This window comes from Pongo abelii, chromosome 1, assembly GCF_028885655.2.
Source record: "Pongo abelii isolate AG06213 chromosome 1, NHGRI_mPonAbe1-v2.0_pri, whole genome shotgun sequence".
Classification (NCBI taxonomy): domain Eukaryota; kingdom Metazoa; phylum Chordata; class Mammalia; order Primates; family Hominidae; genus Pongo; species Pongo abelii.
In genome coordinates, this window is record NC_071985.2 from 180459481 (window position 1) to 180480827 (window position 21347).

Below are 21347 nucleotides of genomic sequence, written 5' to 3' on the forward strand. Positions count from 1 at the left end.
CAAATAAAAAAAGGAACACCTCTTTCCTTAGCCATGCCAGATAAGTGTACTCTGTTACTCAAATAAAAGTAAATCACAGTAAAATTGCTGCTTGAAGGCCAGGCGCAGTGGCTCATGCCTGTAATCCCAGTACTTTGGGAGGCCGAGGTGGGTGGATTACCTGAGGTCAGGAGTTCGAGACCAGCCTGGCCAACATGGTGAAACCTCATCTCTACTAAAAATACAAAAATTAGCCGGGTATGATGGCACATGCCTGTAATCCCAGCTATTTGAGAGGCTAAAGCAGGAGAATTGCTTGAACCCAGGTAGTGGAGGTTGCAGTGAGCTGAGATCGCGCCATTGCACTCCAGCCTGGGGAACAAGAATGAAATTCCGTCTCAAAAAAATAAAATAAAATAAAATAAAAATTGCTGCTGGAAAAACATACTTTTCATTAAATAATGAAGTATAAGTTTCCTTTTCAAAATGCCATTGTTAAAAAATTATATTTTAAGACTGGGCATGGTGGCTCACGCCTGTAATCCCAGCACTTTGGGAGGCCGAGGCAGGTGGATTACTTGAGGTCAGGAGTTTGAGACCTGCCTGGCCAACATGGTGAAACCTTGTCTGTCCCAAAAAATACAAAAATTAGCCCAGCGTGGTGGCACACGCCTGTAATCCCAGCTACTCAGTTAGCTGAGGCAGGAGAATCACTTAAATCCAGGAGGAGGAGGTTGCAGTGAGCTGAGATCGCACCACTGCACTCCAGCCTGGGTGACAGAGTGAGACCCTTTCTCAAAAAAAAGAAAAAGAAAAATTATATCTTAAAATAGTAAAATAAAAAAAATTTTTAAGCTCCAAAATTACATCTTAGAAAACAAAGGACCCCTTTATATTTAATGAAATCTAGTTATATGGCCTCCCTTAACCTCTCCTTAAAAAGTTTCGTCCATAATTCAATACCAAATAATGATAATAATAAGAGATATGTTACAAAAAAAAAAGAACACTGGACCTAGAATTAGAAGACCTATGTCTTTTTTTTTTTTTTTTTTGAGATAGTCTTGCCCTGTCGCCCAGACTGGAGTGCAATGGTGAGATCTTGGCTCACTGCAACCGCCGTCTCCCGGGTTCAAGTGATTCTCCTGCCTCAGTCTCCCGAGTAGCTGGGATTACAGGCGCGCGACACCACACCCGGCTAATTTTTTATATCTTTAGTAGAGACGGGGTTTCACCAGGCTGGTCTCGAACTCCTGACATGGGGATCCTCCCGCTTTGGCCTCCTAAAGCGCTGGGATTATAGGCATGAGCCACTGTGCCTGGACAAACCTGCATCTTACTAACCTTGCAGTTATTAGACACAAAGCCATAGTCAAGACAGTGAATCTCTATATATGCCTTAGTTTTTTTATCTTTTGAATGGGGATGATAATGTTCATAGCTTACAACACCATGTGGACATCTTGAAAACTATAACCAACATAAATTCCTAAGCAAAGGACTATGAAAACATGGGTCAATTTGCTATCGTGAATGTCAAAGCACTAAATGAAAGAAAGTAGATTCAGCACTCTATAAAATAACCCACAATTCTATCTACTCAATTAATCTTATAAAAGGGATATCCTAAATGGTAAGAAATGACCCAAGACAGATTTCTAACATTCTGTTTTGCCCCACTTTAAGTTCTAGAGCTATCACTTGCCTGTTAAATGGAACATCTTGAAGGATCCGGTCACTGCAAAGTGAAAGGAGGCAATTCTTCTGTAACTAAAGAATCAAAGGAAGAAAAAAATCCTAAATAAAATATCACTTTGTTATATTGTAACCAAGGTAGCTTCCATAAAAAAAAAAAAAAAAAAAAAGAAGACTGATGAAACACCAGTTATTTCTTACAATCTTTATCTGCCCCCCCGGTATTGAAAGGCTGAGTTCCAGGAGAACCATACAAGTTTACTTGTACCTTTTTTTTCTTTTCCATTAGATGAGAAATAGGGCAATAAATAGGATAATTACAGCTAATCTCCTTCTTTCTGGTGGCCTACGAAGTAACCTTGTCTTCTGTATTTTTTGAGACAGAGAGCATGACAAAAACAGTGGCTGAAAGTTTTACCTGTTGACATAGCATCAAATAATATAGACGAGCCTGCTTGGAAGACTCTAACATAGAGTACACGGAGGGTAGTGTTCTACACATTGGCCTCTAAAGAGTGACTGACAGACTTGGCTCTATCTTTTAAATAACGTTTAGACCAGCACAATTAAACAAGAGTAAATGAAAATATGAATAATTAATTGACACAGTCAAGGTGCACCATTATAATAGAAAGGTGATTCAAGTTATTCCTGTGAAGCAAAATAGGAAAATAAGTGTGGGCTTTAAAAAAAGTCACAGTGTATATACTACTAAAATTTTTTTATTTGGACAAATGTCTTTAATATTTTTTGTGTACAATTAGAAGATTTCTTATCTAAAGACTTAATATAGGGAATTCAATCATAGAAGGCAAAAGTCAGTTAATGGGATATATACAGCTAGTCAAGAAATAGAAAAACAGATATAAAATGAACACCCTATTTGCTTCATGGAAGATGCAGAAAGATTACATAATAGAAGAAATGGCAGAGAAAAGGCAAAGTGGTAGTAAATCCCAGGTGAATGATACAGAATGGGTTAGGTACAAGTGTAATTAATTAAGAGGGTTTCTCAGGAAGTTTTATTCATCACAGATAGTCAAGGTGCTAGGACAGACACTGCTTGAGGATCCATTTAAATCTGAATCATAATCTGGCAGATTGATTAGTGGCATAACTTTCCTCCTTCACCATTTTTCTCTTCCCAAATAAACACGATAATTTGTACAGGATCCATAGAAGTAAGAAAGGCAATAATGCTATTCTAATTACCTCCGCTTAGAAAGCCCATCCCTCCTGTTCCTTTAGCTGGAAAACTCCTAATTTTCCTTCACAATTCAACTCAGGGCAGATATATTACTTCATTGAGGAAGACTTCTTAGTTTTTGTTTGTTTGTTTGTTTTTGAGACAGGGTCTCGCTCTGTCACAAAGGCTGGAATGCAGCGACACAATCATAGCTCACTGCAGCCTCAAACTCCTAGCGCTCAAGTGATCCTCCTGCTTCAGCCTCCCAAAGTGCTGAGATTAAAGGCAAGCCACAGTGCACAGCCTCTAATTTTCAAATTGTCCTAAGTGCTCCTCCTGGGCTCCCAACAGCACTTGTTTCTCTTAGTACTTGCTACACTATGCTACATTATGTGTTCCTGTATCTGCATGCTTAGAACTTAGCACAGGTGCCCATAGTCTGAATTCAACAAAGAGCTGCTAAGCTTAACTGAACTAACGGCTAACTTAATAATAGAAGATAAATTTCACTGAATCTATGCCTTACTGCCTTTGAAAAGTACCACAGGTAGAAATGGAAAAGAGGAAGACTTTTGCTGTAGTCTTCAATTTCCGCCCAGCTAGAGTTTTGATTTTGGGGGCTACAGTCTGAACTATGCAAGTATTTAGGAATTTTCTTTAAATTTTTTTAAGGAATTCAATGTGGAATGAAACTTTCCTATGCTGGCATTCATCAAATCTGGCCCTAATCTGGATATCACTGGCCTCATCCTACACTGCCCTTCCTACACTCCAGTCACATGCAACCTGCCCTTCCTGGAATGCCTGCACATTCACATACATATTTACAATATATATTGTAGGCATAGGTCCACTGTTTACTGTTTTTCTGCTTTTCTCCATGGGAAATCCTATTCATTTTTTAAGATATGAGTCAATGTCACTTCCCCTTTGAAATCCTGCCTGGTACCTTTGTCCATACACCAATCCAGCCAGCAGAATTAATCATTCTCAAGTTTCTGTAGCACTTAGTTAAAATAGCTGAAGATAATTTCATAATAGTTTACAGTATTTGCATTTCCAACTAACAGGTGAATTCCCAGGGTTGTTTTTTTTTTTAATTGAGTTGTTTTTAAATGTTTTTACTAAATAAGAAATACAGAAAAATATTTACAAAATATATGTAGGCATAAGGCAGTGCTTCTCAAACTTTAATGTGTATACAAATCACTTGGAGATCTTTATAAAATGATTCTGTAAGTCTGGGATCTTGAGATTCTGCCTTACTAACAAGCTTGCGGGGGATGCCAACACAGCTGGTTAGCAGAACACACTTTGAGTAGCAAAAGTGTAAGGAATAACAATACAGTGAATACTACTGCTGTGTAGGTGTACCTACCACTCAGTTTCAGAAAAAGAATCTATTACCAATAGTACTATTAGCAAGTCCCGTTTGGCCCCCTCTTTTCCCTCTCATTACCCCTCAGAGGAACTACTAGCCTAAATTTTGTGTTTAACAGTCCCTTGCTTTTTATCAAAACATGTATTTATATTCCTAAATAAAGTGCCATATAGTTTTGCAAGTTTCTGAACTGTAAGTAAACTGAATCACATGTATGTACTCTTCTGCATTTTTAAAAATACCCAACTTGTAATTGAGATTGATCAAGGTTGTCATCTGGAATTGTAACTCATTCATCATTCACTGCTTCTAAGTGTTCTGATGTGTGACTAAACACAGGCTGATGGACATTTGGTGTTTGGTGTTTCCAATTTGTTATCATTATACACAGTTACACAGTGCTACTGTGAACACTTTTTTTTTTTTTTTTTTTTTGAGACAGAGTTTCGCTCTTGTTGCCCAAGCTGGAGTTCAATGGTGCGATCTTGGCTCACTGCAACCTCCCCCTCCTGGGTTCAAGCGATTCTCCTGCCTCAGCCTCCCGAGTAGCTGGGATTATAGGCATGCACCACCACGCCCGGCTAATATTGTATTTTTAGTAGGGATGGGGTTTCTCCATGTTGGTCAGGCTGGTCTCAAACTCCTGACCTCATGTGATATGCCTGCCTCGGCCTCCCAAAGTGCTGGGATTACAGGCATGAGCCACCACGCCCGGCCCAAACATTCTTTTTTGTTTGTTTTGAGACAAAGTCTCGCTCTGTTGCACAGGCTGCAGTGCAGTGGCTTGATCACAGTTCATGGCAGCCTTGAGTGCCTGGCTCAAACAATTCCTCAACATATGGATTTAAATGCTTTTAGGCATGTACTCTTTAGGCTCCTGAGTAGTTGGGACCACAGATGGTGTGCCACCATGCCAGGCTAATTTTTTTATTATCTGTAGAGATAGGGCCTCACTATGTTGCCCAGGTTGGTCTTGAACTCCTGGGCTCAAGTGATCCTCCTATTTCGGCCTCCCAAAGTGCGGGGATCACAGGCATGAGCCACCATGCCTGGCCTACTGTAAACATTATTTTTAAAGATATATAACAACTTTATTGAGATACAGTTCATGTACCATACAATTCACCTACTTAAAGTGTACAATTTGATGGATTGTAGTATAGTCACAGAGTTGTGCAACCATCACAATTTCATCATCCCAAACATTTCCATCACCCCGGAAGGAAACTCTACCCATTACAGTGACTTCCCATTTCCCCCACCCCATTTCCTAACCTTATTTATTTTATATGCATCCTTTCTCATTTTTCCCTGATCAACTTTGCCAATGAGTTTTCAATACTATTAAATATGTTCGAAGAACCAATTCTTGGAATTATTGATCCTCTCTAAAATAATGGTATGTTTTTTATTTTATTAATTTTTACTTTCATCTTTGTTATTCCTTCCTTCTACTTTCTTTGGGCTTATTCTTTTGTTGTTTCCCTAACATAGGCAGACTTATTTATAGCTCCCTTTTTGTAAGAATGTATCTCTGGGGAGGAAGTCATAGTTTATGCTAGGAGTCTTCTGTCTGACCGGCTTCCAGAGGCCATGAAAATCAAAGCCTAAATTTCATCTAGTTTGGCAATTGCCCTCAATGAGGGAAGCTGGCTTCAATGATCCACTCACCAATGTGGTTTGCCATTTTTACTTGGTTTTGAGCCTCTCAGTATTTTTTACTAACTTGCCAACTCAATCGTCAATTTCAAATGACCTAAAAAAAAATGTTAAGGGCTGGGTGAGGTGGCTGTAATCCCAGCATTTTCAGAGGTTGAGGTGGGAGGATCACAAAGACAAGAGATCGAGACTACCCTCGCCAACATGTTGAAACCTTGTCTCTACTAAGAATACAAAAATTAGCTGGGTGTGGTGGCACGCGCCTGTAATTCCAGCTACTTGGGAGGCTGAGGCAGGGGAATCGCTTGAACCCGGGAAGTGGAGGTTGCAGTGAGCTGAGATCGCACCACTGCACTCTGGCCTGGCAACAGAGCAAGACTCTGTTTAAAAAACAAAAATATTAAGCAACATTTTTAGTATTCATCCTAAGTATAAGACAAGTTACACCTTCTACCATACTGCTAGAAATGGAAAAGACATGTCTTAATCATTTATGTATCCCAGCATTTGATAGTGCCTAGCCCAGAACAGATCCTCTGTGCCTATCTGCTGAAATGATCACAAACTCAAGATCTAGGAGGAAGTTGAGTTTTGTATGGCTTGTATTATGTCCCCCAATATATGGATTTAGGTGCTTTTAGGCACGGAATATACTCCTTTGGTGTCCACTTCTCTGTTTTCTTACACTCAGTCATACCACAGCCTTCAAAGGCATTTGAATTTCCAGCCTTGGTCTATTAAACTGAACTGTAGGAGATGAGTAGAAGACACTACAAGGACTATTTGAAAAGGAATTCACATAAGCTTACCTGCTGGTGATTGGGAAAATGTTCCATGGCTTTGAGCAGCAAATGGGTCACATCAGCCAGGAGTCGGACAGGCATTCCTGCAGCAAGATCCTGCTTGGTTAAGTTAAATACACAGGCGCTTGCAGCCAGTTGCACTGGCAAATTCATAGGGTGGTTTCTCATCCCAGTAACCACAAGCTGGAAAAAAAAAATTAGTCCTCTTAATTCACCTTATAAATACAAGCCCCCTTCACAGAGAATTATTTTGTTGGTCTATAGTAATTTCAAAGATGTCATAAGTTTCTTTTTCATCCTCATGTGCAAAGAGCCTAGGATATAGCAGTTACTCACAAATAGTTCCAGTCTACCTCATAAAGGCAGGTATTCAGCTATTCATATCTAGAGGTTTTCTGTAAAGCTAATGAATCTTTTCCACACAGGTCACTCATCTTTGTATTTCCAAGACCTACTTATGGTGCCTGTTATATGGAAGGCAGTGAATAAATTCTCACTGACTTGAATAGAGCACACTTCACTCTCAAATTTCAATCTTCAGTTCCTTGAGAACACTGCTGAGGTTAAAGTGCAATAAAATCCATTCACTTCCCCTGTCCTAGACAACTATTTCTCACTTTTTCCTCTGCTCTCAAACCCCCAAAGAATCCTTCCCATTCTTCACTATCAGCTGAAGACCTTGCTTTCAACTACACTAAGAAAACTGCCAGCCTGGGCAACATGGTGAAACCCCATCTGTATAAAACAATACAAAAATTCACTGGGGGCCAGGCATGGTGGCTCACGCCTGTAATCCCAGCACTCTGGGAGGCCAAGGCAGGTGGATCACTTGAGGTCAGGAGTTTGAGACCAGCCTGGCCAACATGGTGAAACCCCATCTCTATTAAAAATACAGAAATCAGCTGGGCACGGTGGCACATGCCTGTAATCCCAGCTACTCGGGAGGCTGAAGCAGGAGAACTGCTTTAACCCAGGAGGCAGAGGTTGCAGTGAGCCAAGAGCACACCATTGCACTCAAGCCTGGGTGACAACGGTGAAACTCCATCTCTCTCTCTCTCTATGTGTGTGTACATGTGTGAGTATGTGTGTATATACATGTATGTGTATATACACGTATGTGTATATGTACATATACACATACATGTATATACACATATATGTATACATATACGTGTGTGTGTGTGTATAAAGCTGGGCATGGTAGTACACGCCTATAGTCCCATCTACTTGGGAGGCTGAGGTGGGAGGATCGCCTGAGCCCTGGGAGGCAGAGCCTGTAGGGAGCCATGGTTGTGCCACTGCACTTCTGCCTGGGGGACAGAGTGAGACCCTGTCTCTAAGGAAAAGAGAGAAAAAAAAAAAGAAAACTGAAGCAACCAGAAAAGAACTTCAGATTCTCATTACCACATGTATCCTACTTACCAACTTACCAGCATATGTACATATACATGTCACCTTCCTGCCTGCTACCATAAGGAATCTTTTGGGGTCCTTTGTAAAACAAATCCCTCCATGTATATGTTAGATCATTATTTTCTTGTCTACTGAAAGGAAGCTGTTCGCCCCTCCTACTCCTATATCAATTTTTTATTCTGTACTGGATCATTCATATCAGGATACAAACAAGATATATTTTTCCTATTAAAAAAAACAAAACATCCCTCTTTTAATCTCAGTTCCTCAAACAATTACCACCTTTTTTCTTTGCTCCCCTTTGCAGCAAAATTCCCTATAAGAATTGCCTTGGCCAGGCATGGTGGCTCATGCCTGTAATCCCAGCACTTTGGGAGGCCAAGGCAGGTGGATCACTTGAGATCAGGAGTTCGAGACCAGCCTGGCCAACATGGTGAAACCTCGTCTCTACTAAAAATACAAAAATTAGCTGGGCGTGGTGGCAGGTGCCTATAATCTCAGCTCCTCAGGAGGCTGAGGCAGAAGAATCGCTTGAACATGGGAGGCGGAGGTTGCAGTGAGCTGAGATAGCACCACTGCACTCCATCCTGGGCAATAGAGTGAGACTCAGTCTCGAAAAAAAAAAAAAAAAAAAAAAAAAGGAATTGCCTAGGCTAGGTGCAGTGGCTCATGCCTGTAATTACTGAACCATGGGAGCTCAAGGCAGGAGGATCACTTGAGGTCAGGAATTCGAGACTAGCCTGGGCAACACAGCAAGAACCTGCCTGTATAAAAAATTTTTAAAAATTAGCCTGTGTAACATAGTGTGACCCTGTCTCTACAAAATTAGCCCGGTGTGGTTGCATGGGCCTGTAGTCCTAGCTACTCAGGAGGCTTAGGCAGGAGGATTGCTCAAGCCCTGGAGTTTGAGGTTACAGTGAGCTATGATCATACTACTGCACTCCAGCCTGGGTGACAGAGTGAGGCACTGTCTCAAAAATAAATAAATAAACAAATTTTTAAAAATTTGAAAAATTAGCCAGGTGTGATGGCGCACACCCATAGTTCCAGCCATTCAAGAGGCTAAGGCAGAAGATTGCTGGGCTCAAGAGTTTGAGGTTGCAGTTGCAGTGAGCTATGATCGTGCACCACTGCACTCCAGCCTGGGCAATACAGCTACATCTTGTATCTTTAAAAAAATAAAATAAAAGTGGCTCACTCCTATAATCCCAACACTTTGGGAGGCCAAAGCGGGAGAATCACTTGAGCACAGGAATTTGAGACAAGCCTGGGCAACACAGTGGGTTTCCATCACTACAAAAAAAAAAATAATAATAATAACAAATTTTAAAATTCAGCCAGGCATGGTGTTATTAGCTTGTAGTTCCAGCCACTCTGGAGGCTGAGGAAGGGGGATCATTTGAGCCCAGGAGGGAGGTCGAGGCTGCAGTGAGCCATGATCATGCCACTGCACTCCAGCATGGGTGACAGAGTGAGATGCTACCTCAATAAATAAACAAATAAATAAATAAACAGCCTATATTCTTTCATTTATCTCTGAATCATTCTCTGAATGTCTGAATGAATATTTCAGATCAAGACTAGAGATCTAGTCCTCTGTTGCTCGGTTCACAGTAATTAAAACCAAAAAAAAAAAGACAATTCATATACCAAGTGCCAACATCCTCTGATATATATAAAAGGAGTGACAGGTGTTGGTGATAATATCCTAAGGACTAAAATGTTACTGGTTCCTACCCAAGCACCTCATTCTCAGAATTTAAGATATGTAGGATGTCAAGCTGTGGCTCTGCCACTGACTTATTATTACTTAATGTCACAGAACCTCAATTTCATAATCTGTAAAATAGAAGATAAAACCCATCTCTTGGAATTGTGCCCACTAAATGAGGTGCCAAATATAATATAGTCCTAAGCTCATTGGTTTTCAAAATTGAACGTGCGTAAAAATTACCTTGGAATTATCTTGGGGGCTTATTAAAACGTAGATTCCTGTGCCTCATCTAGCCCTACTGAATCTAAATTTTTGGGGGTGGGGTTTACAAATATCTTTTTTTTTTTCTTTTTTAAGACAAGGTTTCACTCCTGTTACCCAGGTTGGAGTGTGGTAGCATGATCTCAGCTCGCTATAACCTCTGTCTCCCTGGCTCGAGCAATTCTCCTGCCTCAGTGTCCCGGGTAGCTGGGACTACAGGTGCATGCCACCACACCTGGCTAATTTTTGTAATTTTTGTAGAGATAGGGTTTTGCCATGTTGCCCGGGCTGGTCTTGAACTCCTGAGCTCAAGTGATCTGCCTGCCTTGGCTTCCCAAAGTACTGGGATTACAGGTGTGAGCCACCACGCCTGGCCACAAATATGCTTTTTAAATAAGCAACATCCTAGACTTCTAGTGGTTAAAGGACAACTTTTGTTGTTGTTGTTGTTGTTTTGAGAGAGTCTTGCTCTGTTGCTCAGGCTGCGGTGCAGTGGCACGATCTCGGCTCACTGTAACCTCGGCCTCCCAGGTTCCTCATGCCTCAGCCTCCTGAGTAGCTGGGATTACTGGCATGCACCACCACATTTGGCTAATTTTTTGTATTTTTAGTAGAGATGGGGTTTTGCCATGTTGGCCAGGCTGGTCTAGAACTCCTGGACCCAAGTGACCCACCTGCCTCAGCCTCTCAAAGTTATTACAGGTGTGAACCACTGCGTCCTGGCCCAAAGGACCACATTTTGATAAATGTTGCCTGAAGCATTCAATAAAATTAAGAAATCTCCTTTCTTGCCCTTCAAAAGCTGTCTTGGTTAAAACAGCTAGGTGCTGTGATGTACACCTGTAGTCCTAGCTACTTGGGAGGCTGAGACAGGATTGCTTGAGCCCAGGAGTTTGAGGCCTGTGAATAGCCACTGCACTCTTGCCTGGGGAACACAGTAAGACCCTATGTCTTTAAAAAAAAACAAAAAACAAGAACAAAAAAACTTAATTGGGGAGTAATGTAAATCAGTTAAGAATGCACAGTAGGTTCTAAACAGCATGGAAAAGTACCTTATGGAATTCCGATATTTGCTTTGTCTTTACTTCTCTTTTTTTTTTTTATTTTTTTTATACTTTTTGTAGAAATGGGGTTTTGCCACGTTGCTCAGGCTGGTCTCGAACTCCTGGGCTCAAACTACCCGTCTGTCTCAGCTCCTGAAGTGCTAGGATTACAGGCATGAACTACCATATTTGGCCCAATATTGTATTTCTAAAAAATCTATTTGGGAAGCAATATAGGGTTAATATACAATACAGTGTCCTGATTCCAGTCATATACTTTCATTTTCTACAGTAGCTGGTGATAAAATATCATGGTGGTCACTGGTTTTAGGTAGATAAATATGTACTACAAGACATTTATATTGCTTAATGAGACTACTGTAAAACTTCAATAACATTGTACAACTATCTTGTCTCTCGTTTATAGCTAATGATTGAAATCACATGGCATCAATCACATTATAAATAATAAAAAAAGACTAAATGCAAATTTTCACCAATTTTCTTCAAAAAATCATCTGCCCAGGGAGATCATTTCAAAAATTTCATATCCAGTTTCTTATTCTTACCTTTAAAATTTCTGGCTTTGTTTTTTCCATCACATGAGTCAGACTAAAAAGATGAAACAGAGCTTCCCGAACAAAGAATGCCCGTTCACTGTAACGCTTCAGTGCTTCTGCAATCTGAGTTTCATTGGCTTCTCCAGACACCTGTGAACACAATCAGATTAGCTTTTAGAATTCTCTCTCTTTCTCTATCTAAATATCATTTGTGGCCAGGCGCGGTGGCTCACGCCTGTAATCCCAGTACTTTGGGAGGCCAAGGTGGGTGGATCATGTGAAGTCAGGAGTTTGAGACCACCCTGACCAACATGGTGAAACTCCATCTCTACTAAAAATAAAAAAATTAGCCAAGCATGGTGGCGCATGCCTGTAATTGCAGCTACTCAGGAGGCTGAGGCAGAAGAATCGCTTCAACCCAGGAGGCGGAGGTTACAGTGAGCTGAGATCGCGCCACTGCACTCCAGCCTGGGCAACACAGCAAGACTCTGTCTCTAAATAAATAAATAAATATCATTTGTATACATGGCATCTTGGATAGTTATGTAAAGCTGGGATCAAATAAAAATGATTATACTTTCCAATCTATCCAGATTAGTCATCTTAAACAGGTATATCTGTCTTGAAGAGATGTATATTAGATAGGCTCAGAACCTAGCATAAGACCATGGGTGAAATTTTCTGTATTATACCTAAAATACATCTCAAGATATTTAACACTATTATAAGGCCCTACCGCTTGATTAGGATCCTATCTGCCTCTTAATCCTCTCCCTCAAGCTCACAATGTTATAGCTGTATGACCTTTTTTCCTCATCTTTCCGTAAGTCAAGCTTTTTCTCAGCAAAGGACCACTCACACAATGTCCTCTCTAACTGAAAACTTCCTTTCTCTCTTTGCTTGACTAATTTCTACTCATTCTTCCTTATTCAAGTTAAGGACACTTTCTTAGAGAAGTCTTCGTTGAGCCACTGATTTAAGTTAGGTCCCCTGAAACATCTCTTTCATAGCTATTATCATAATCCCCCACTAGATTGATCCATTCACCATTGTACCCCAATAGCTAGCATTATGTTTGGCTCAGAATACTTTCTCCATAAGTATTCATCAAATAAATGTATCAATTAATTTCCCCAGATTTATCACGCTCCTTTTCAGCACCAAGAGGTTCTGTTTAAGTCTTTCTAGGGATTCCCAACATAAAAGCATATTATTTTAAGATAATATACTTATCTTAAAATGTGGTTCAGGTGCCACTGGGCAACCAAATATAGGTAGCAGAAAGTGGCTCTTTATAAAAGTAATCCAACTAGTAAGTGAAAAATAAATGATTAAAATATCACCATAATCCCCAATGAATTGATAGATCTAGCTACTAAGTGTCAATAACTGTTAACATCACAGAAAGAGAAACAACTAGATATTTATGTACCTCATAACGTAAGAACACAACACCTAAGGGTCTGGCCAAAGGGATCTAACGTAAGTCTAATTAAGCCTCCAAATCTAGCTACCAATTTGCAGAAAATACAAAGAGAAAGATGCACCATTAGTATACAATCAGCAAAATCCAGGCTGGCAGAGTGGCTTATATCTGTAACCCCAGCACTTTTGGAGGCTGAGGCAGGAGCATTACTTTAAGCCCAGGAGTTCCAGACCAGCCTGGGCAACACAGCAAGACCCTGTCTTTACAAAACAGCAACAAATACAATAAAATCCAGACTGAGGGAAACTCTACAAATCCAAACAATAGATTCTTCAATAAACAAATTATAAGGAAAAGAAAGGGATGAGGAGGAACCTATAAACTAAAAGATACTCAAAAGACATCAAATTGTTTTAAACGGACAAGATTATACAGGTGCCTAAATAGCTGGGTCATAAAATTATAAAGAAATGAAAGGACATGGCTGGGTGTAGTGGCTCACACCTGTAATCCCACCACTTTGGGAGGCCGAAGCGAGCTTTGGGGTAGATGACAAAGTTCTGTTACTTAACCTGAGTGATGGTCTCAAGTGTGTTCACTTTATTTTCAACTCATTAAGCTACATAATTATTTATTGCCTTTGTCTCTGTTTTATTTACAATAAAAAATGCCAAAAAATGTCATTCAGAGGGACTATCTCATAATAAGGGGAAGATTTAGTCTTTTTTGGCAGTAACATTATACAGTGTCACACAAAAGTAATCAAATATTTTAAAAATATATTACTCAGTAATTAAGTTTTATATAAACATATAATATTCAGCGAGGCATGATGGCTCATGCCTATAATCCCAGCACTTTGGGAGGTAGAAGCAGGAGGATCGCTTGAGCCCAGGAGTTCAAAACCAGCCTGAGGAACATAGAAAGACCCTGCCTGTCTCTATAAAAGAAAAGAAAAATTAGTTACGTGTGATGGTGCATGCCTGTAGTCCCAGCTACTTGGGAGACTGAAGAGGACTGCTTGAGCCCAGGAATTTGAAGCTGCAGTAAGCCATGACTGTGTCACAGCACTCCATGATGGGCAACAGAGTGAGACTCTTTATCAAAAAAACAAAAAACCTATAAATATTCAGATTGGAATACGCAGCTTTGAGGAAATGAAGGGATGTATCATGGCTGACATTTCAACCATTAATGGGATATGCTACAAGAGTCTGAAATGAATTAGACTACAGTATTGATATATGTCACGTGACACAGGGCACATATTAAGAATTTCTAAGATTGTTGAAATAATAATAAAAGTTTCTTTACTTCCATTACTTTACATCTTTTCTTTTTTCTTTTCCTTTTTTTGAGATATGGTCTCGCTCTGTCGCCCAGACTGGAGTGCAGTGGCACGATCTTGGCTCACTGCAACCTCTACTTCCTGGGTTCAAGCAATTGTCATGCCTCAGCCTCCTGAGTAGCTGGGATTACAGGCGCCCGCCACCAAGCCCGGCTAATTTTTGTATTTTTAGTAGAGACGGGATTTTGTCATGTTGGCCAGGCTGGTCTCGAACTCCTGACCTCAAATGATCAGCCAACCTCGGCCTCCTAAAGTGCTGGGATTACAGGCATGAGCCACCACTCCCAGCCTCCATTACTTTACTTCCTTAAATGCTTTTTAAACTTTCTATTTATGTATAACATACATACACAAACTGGTTTGGACTACATATTCACATATACAAATGGGTATTTAATAAAATTTTTCAAAGTGTTCAGTTCATTGAATCACCCAGAACTTTTTCTTATAAATTCAGAAAAAAACACTGAAATATGAAATGAAAAAAACTGTAAGAGGGAAATAGAAAATAATCTAAATCAGACTTTATTCTTCCTTTACCCACATTTGGTTGGTTCCAACAGCTTTATAAATCTCTTATATGAAATATATCCTCAAGTTACCTTGAATATAAAATTAAAGAACTTTTGTTACTGGAATGTTAAACACTCTAAGCCAATTTTTTTTTTTTTTTTTTTTTTTTTTGAGACACAGTCTCTCTCTATTGCTCAGTCTGGAGTGCAATGGCACAATCTCAGCTCACTGCAACCTCCACCTCCCGGGTTCAAGTGATTCTCCTGCCTCAGCCTCCTAAGTAGCTGGGACAACAGGCATCTGCCACCATGCTCGGCTAAATTTCTTTGTATTTTTAGTAGAGGAAGGGTTTCATCATGTTGGCTAGGCTGGTCTCCAACTCTTGGCCTCAAGTGATCCACATGTCTTGGCCTCCCAAAGTGCTAGGATTATAGGCGTGCTCTAAGCCAATTTTATTGCATATATATATATATATATATATATTTTTTTTTTTTTTTTTAAAGACAGAGTTTTGCTCTTGTTGTTCAGGCAGGAAATCAATGGCGCCATCTTGGTTCACCACAACCTCCACCTCCTGGGTTCAAGCGATTCTCCTGCCTCAGCCTCCCAAGTAGCTGTGATTACAGGCATGCGCCACCACGCCCGGCTAATTTTTTTTGGATTTTTAGTAGAGACGGGGTTTCTCCATGTTCGTCAGGCTGGTCTTCAACTCCCGACATCAGGTGATCCGCCTGCCTCAGCCTCCCAAAGTACTGGGATTACAGGCGTGAGCCACTGCCATTGCCTCTATGTTTTATTCAGTGAACAACACTTCTCTACCCAGTGACAAACCCTCACATCTGGCTGCTCAAATTATAAGTATATTCTTTTTTCTCCCAAAGTGCTGGGATTACAGGCATGAGCCACAACGCCTGGCCAACTAAAGCTATTTTTAAATTAGTCTGTATCTTCTCCACTAGACTAGAATTCCTCAAGAGCAGGGATATTAACAGATATCTTTTTGTTGTTGTTTTGTTTTTTGTTTTTGAGACACAGACCACTCTATCGCCCAGGCTGGAATGCAGTGCCACAATGCTGGCTCACTGCAGCCTCCGCCTCCCAGGTTCAAGCAATTCTCCTGCCTCAGCCTCCTGAATAGATGGGATTACAGGCATGTGCCATCATGCCTGGCTAATTTTTGTATTTTTAGTAAAGACGGGGTTTCACCATGTTGGCCAGGCTGGTCTTGAACTCCTGACCTCAAGTGATCTGCCCGCCTTGGCCTCCCAAAGTGCTGGGATTACAGGTGTCAGATGGGGGTCTCACTATGCTGCTCAGGCTAGTCTCGAACTCCTGAGCTCAAGCAATCCTCCCACCTCGGCCTCCCAAAGTGCTGGGATTAAAGGCATGAGCCACCAAGCCTGGCCAAAAAACATTTATGTACCTTCACTGCATGTTAATTACTGCAGTTCAATATAGGAGTCTAACTTCAAGGGAGAGCTCTAAGTTAAGACACAAATTTAGGAGTCATCGGCATATAGATTTAAGGACTGAGGTTCAGAACTCTCCAACAGTTAGAGGCCTGGAAGATGAGGAAGAACCAACAAAGGAAATTGAGGCTCAGTAGCAAGACAAGTAGGAAAAAAAAAAACAAGACAAGTATGATATCCTGGAAGCTAAGTTAAAAAGAAAAGGTATCTCAAGGAAGAGGCAAAGATCAATTATGTCAAATACCATTTTACTTTGGGTCAAATAAAATGAAGAATAAGAACTAACACTGGGTTTAGCAGATTTTCAATGTTCTCATGAGTTGGGAGCCACAGCATGGTAGATAATCCAAGTATGGGATAAGGTGGCCAACAAATGTAAGAATTCTAGTTGTGGAGAAATGGAAGGTTCAGGAAACTGATGGTGACAGAAGAGAAAACTGAGTAGGGAAACAGTAAGAAGAGAAAATCGAGTGGGGAAATACTGATGACAGAGCTGAAATTCTATGGTAAGAAAGCCAGGCTAGGCTCAGGGGCTTACACCTATAATCCCAAAACCAGGAGGCCAAGGTGGGAGGATTGCTGAGCGAGAACCCATCTTTACAAAAACACTAAAAAATATAAAAAATAAAAAAAAATTAGGCCAGGAGCAGTGGCTCACGCCTGTAATCCCAGCACTTTAGGAGGCCGAGGCAGGCAGATTACCTAGGTCAGGAGTTCAAGACTAGCCTGGCTAACACGGTGAAACCCCATCTCTACCAAAAATACAAAAATTAGCTGGACATGATAGCAGGCACCTGTAATCCCAGCTACTCAGGAGGCTGAGGCAGGAAATTCGCCAAAACCCAGGAGGTGGAGGTTGCTGTGAGCCGAGATCATGCCATTGCACTCCAGCCTGGGTGACAGAGCTAGACGCCATCTCAAAAAAAAAAAAAAAAAAAAAATTAGCCAGTTATGGTGGCACATGCTTGTGGTCCCAGCTACTCAGGAGGCTAAGCCAGGAGGATCCACTCGAGCCCAGGAGGTAGAGGCTGCAGTGAGCCTGTTCATGCCACTGTACTCCAGCCTGGGTAACAGGGAAAGACCCTGCCTCTGGGAAAAAAAAAAAAAAAGTTATTGTAAAACAGTGATTCATGAGTTTGGCTGGACACTGCAATCATCTAAGAAGCTTTAAAAAATACTAATGCCTGGGTCTCCCCTCTCTTCCTAACGCAGTCTTTGCACATATTATTCTGTCTGCCTGGAATGTTCTCTACTGAGCTACTCACCCTTAAGATCTCCACTCATTCATCAATTTCTCAGAGAAACCAGGCCGAGGGTGGTGGCTCACGCCTGTAATCCTAGCACTTTGGAAGGCCAAGACAGGCGAACTGCCTGAGCTCAGGAGTTCGAGACTAGCCTTGGCAACATGGTGAACCCCTGTCTCTACTAAAATACAAAAACTTAGCCGGGCGTGGTGGTGTGTGCCTATAGTCCCAGCTACTTGGGAGACTGAGGCAGGAGAATCACTTGAACCTGGGAAGTGGAGGTTGTAGTGAGCCAAGATCACACCACTGCACTCCTGCCTGGGCAACAGAGTGAGACTCCATCTCCAAAAAAAAAAAAAAAAAAAAAAAAACTATATCTATATCTATATCTAGTTTAAAGCATATATCTATAAAAGTATATAAACAGGTATAAATATAAAAATGTATTTGTAATCATATAATCACCACTCCCATTAGGTTAAGCTCCTTGGAGGCAGATTCTATATCATTTTCTTTTTTTTTTTTTCGAGACGGAGTCTCACGCTGTCACCCAGGCTTGAGCGCAGTGGCACAATCTTGGCTCTCTGCAACTTCCGCCTCCTGGATTCAAGTGATTCTCCTGCCTCAGCCTCCTGAGTAGCTAGGACTACAGGCACATGCCACCATGGCTGGCTAATTTTTATATTTTTAGTAGAGACGGGGTTTCACCATGTTGGCCAAGCTGGTCTTGAACTCTTGACCTCAAGTGACCTGCCCACCTCTGCCTCCCAACGTGTTGGGATTATAGGTGTGAGCCACTGCACCCAGCCTCATTTTCATTTTTGAATCCCAAGCTCTACCAAATCTAACTGATGTTTGTTAAACTAAATTTAAACCATTAGGCATGAGAAATCTTAGGAAAAGCAAAATTCTACCATTTCTACAGTAGAGATCTCCTTAGAAAACTTGATCTCCCACTAGGTATTCAATTCAACAAGGGGTGTCCTTAGTTTCTCTGAAGTTATCCATTAAAAACAGCATATGAAGCTGGGTGCGGTGGCTCATGCCTATAATCCCAGCACTTTGGGAGGCCGAGGCGGGCAGATTACAAGATCAGGAGATTGAGACCATCCTGGCTAACATAGTGAAACTCTGTCTCTACTAAAAATACAAAAAATTAGGCAGGCGTGGTGGCGGGCACCTGTAGTCCCAGTTACTCGGGGAGCTGAGGCAGGAGAATGGCATGAACCCGGGAAGCAGAGCTTGCAGTGAGCGAGATAATGCCACTGCACTCCAGCCTGGGCGACAGAGCGAGACTCCGTCTCAAAAGAAAAAAAAAAAACAAAAAAAACCAGTATATGTAAATGGTTCAAAATAGCTAAACATTATCATCATAAGACGACCTATTGTTTAGCCAGGACCTACTATGTGACTTGCACTTTACATAGATTATTATTAATCTTCAGAATTCTGCAAGGTAAGAATAGTATCTATTCTACAAATAAATAAATAAAAACTCAAAGTGACATCATAGCTTGTTCTGGGTCATGAAGCTGAGATTTTAATTAGGACTCTAAGCCTTTCAACTATATGCGGCCCTGTTTCATGAACATGTTCCACATATTATAGACATTCATCTTTAATAGAGTCTTATGCAACTAAGATATTGGTCAGCCTGACAAAATAATACATTTTTAAAGTCTAACCTTCAAATGTCCTTCGCCTGTGAGGAATTCAGAGTAACCAGCATCAGTAGCCAGCAAACCTACAAATTGCATGCTTGGACGTTGTTGTATAAAGGCTTCAACAGCTTTATCTGTCACGTGCTTTCTCCCAGAAACATCCAGAGAAACAAGGTTAGGTAGGATGTCTTTTTGTTCTAGTAAGCGAAGAGCTATGTCTGATGTAAACTGTTTGTCATCTGAGATATCAAGATGATTCAGATGTTTGAGTTCCCGAACTACATCCAGTATCTGGGTAGTTGTCATTTTTAAACATTTTAAGTGGTGCATGGTTAGAGACTTGAGTCGGTCTTTGCAGGCCAGTAGAGCAGTGATGTCTGTGATCGAGGTGTTAGAAATATCCAAGCTCTCTAATCTTGGCAATGAGGCAACTTCAGCCAGGTCTTCATTGTAAAAGAGAACATTCGTGATGCTTAAAGCTCGAAGGCCAGAAAGCCGGCTGAAGCAGCGCTCGTAAGGATCCTCGAGGGAGAGAGTTAATGAATTCAGCACCAGGCACTGGAGATTCTGCTGGATCCATTTGTTACTGCCAAGCCCACTGATAATGTCTGTAATCGTGATATCAGCATTCACACCTGTGGCATCAAGTTCCACTAACTTGTGGTGGCAGAAAGCTTTCCGGAAAGCAACAGCAGAGATCTTTGCTTTGCGAATGCAGGCCCGCTTTAAGCGCATCTGGTTGCCCCTAAAAATACCCACAGTTCCATCATTCAATAGACCTGTGGAAAAACAAGCAGCATTTTAACTTCAAAAAACAGTTAAAGAATAGCCAAAATTTCCATCACACTTTACATTTCCGAAGTGCTCCCATGTAACAGTATCTCGTCTGATAATCACAATTCATTTAGGTGAGAATATTATTGTTTACAACTTGTAGATGAGTAAACTGGGGCTCAGAGAGTGGCTTTCCAAGATCACAGGGCTAGAAAGTGGCAGAATCAGGACTGTGGCAGACATTATTGATATCCACTAACATCTAGTTCTTACCTTACCAGACAACTACATTTCCCAGCCCATCCCTGGAGTTAGCTGGAGCCATGTGCCTAGTTCTGGCCAATGGACTGTAAGCTGAAGCACCTGAGAGCCAGTGCATGATTTTCCATGCTGTCTTTTCCTGCTATGACAAATGAGGAGCCTTCACGTTCTAGAGAGTATAGTTATATGAGGAGAAACCCTCCATCAGTTTAGACCCTAGGGTGACCATGAAGCAGAATCCTCTATGGACTTGCAGAGTTTATGTACCACAAGTGAGGTATAAACCTTGTGTTAAGGTATTTGATTTGTTACCAATACATTTCTAGCCTATCCTTTAAATTCAACTTAACGTATTATTATACAAACACATATACACATAATATATTTAGCATGCACTTAATGCCTTGTAATTCATTAATAAACCACTAGCCAGATCTCAAACCTTATTAAAGTGATCTAGGCCTGGGAAACATAGCAAGACCCCATCTCTACAAAATAACTGAAAACGAGTTGGGCATAGTGGTGCATGCCTATAGTCCCAGCTACTAGGGAGGCTGAGATGGAAGGATCATTTGAGCCCAGGAGTTCGTGGTTATAGTGAGTTATGACTGCACCATTGCACACCAGCCTGGGTGACAGAGTGAGACCTTGCCTCTGAAAAAAAAAAAAAAAAAATACTAGTAGTTAAAGCTTCCCCCCACACCCCCTCTCCCGCAGATGAATGTAAATGAAGTCGACACAGTAACCTCTTGAAGTGCCTTCGAGATCTACCTGTCTACCAATCAACAGTGTTACAAGTATATGATACTCTGGAGGCACATCAACAATATCACATATCAACTAAACAACATTGACTGTGAAAGAAGTAACAATCATGCCAAAAACAGGTAGTCTAAGAATAGTCTGGGGTGAATGAGCAGTTGAGGACAGGTAAATAAATAGCCTGAAGTCATGAGA

General features: G+C 41.0%; 1 protein-coding gene across 1 annotated transcript in view; it reads right to left on the minus strand.

The window, feature by feature from the left end:
* Positions 1–21347, minus strand: part of ZYG11B (zyg-11 family member B, cell cycle regulator) — a 99762-nt gene that overhangs the window by 35433 nt on the left and 42982 nt on the right. The window contains exons 3-6 of the mRNA XM_009250261.3: positions 19380–20134; positions 11704–11844; positions 6710–6886; positions 1685–1749 (exon numbers count right to left, since the gene is read on the minus strand). Coding sequence (XP_009248536.1) covers positions 1685–1749; positions 6710–6886; positions 11704–11844; positions 19380–20134 — 1138 coding nt within the window. The remainder of the gene's footprint in view (positions 1–1684; positions 1750–6709; positions 6887–11703; positions 11845–19379; positions 20135–21347) is intronic.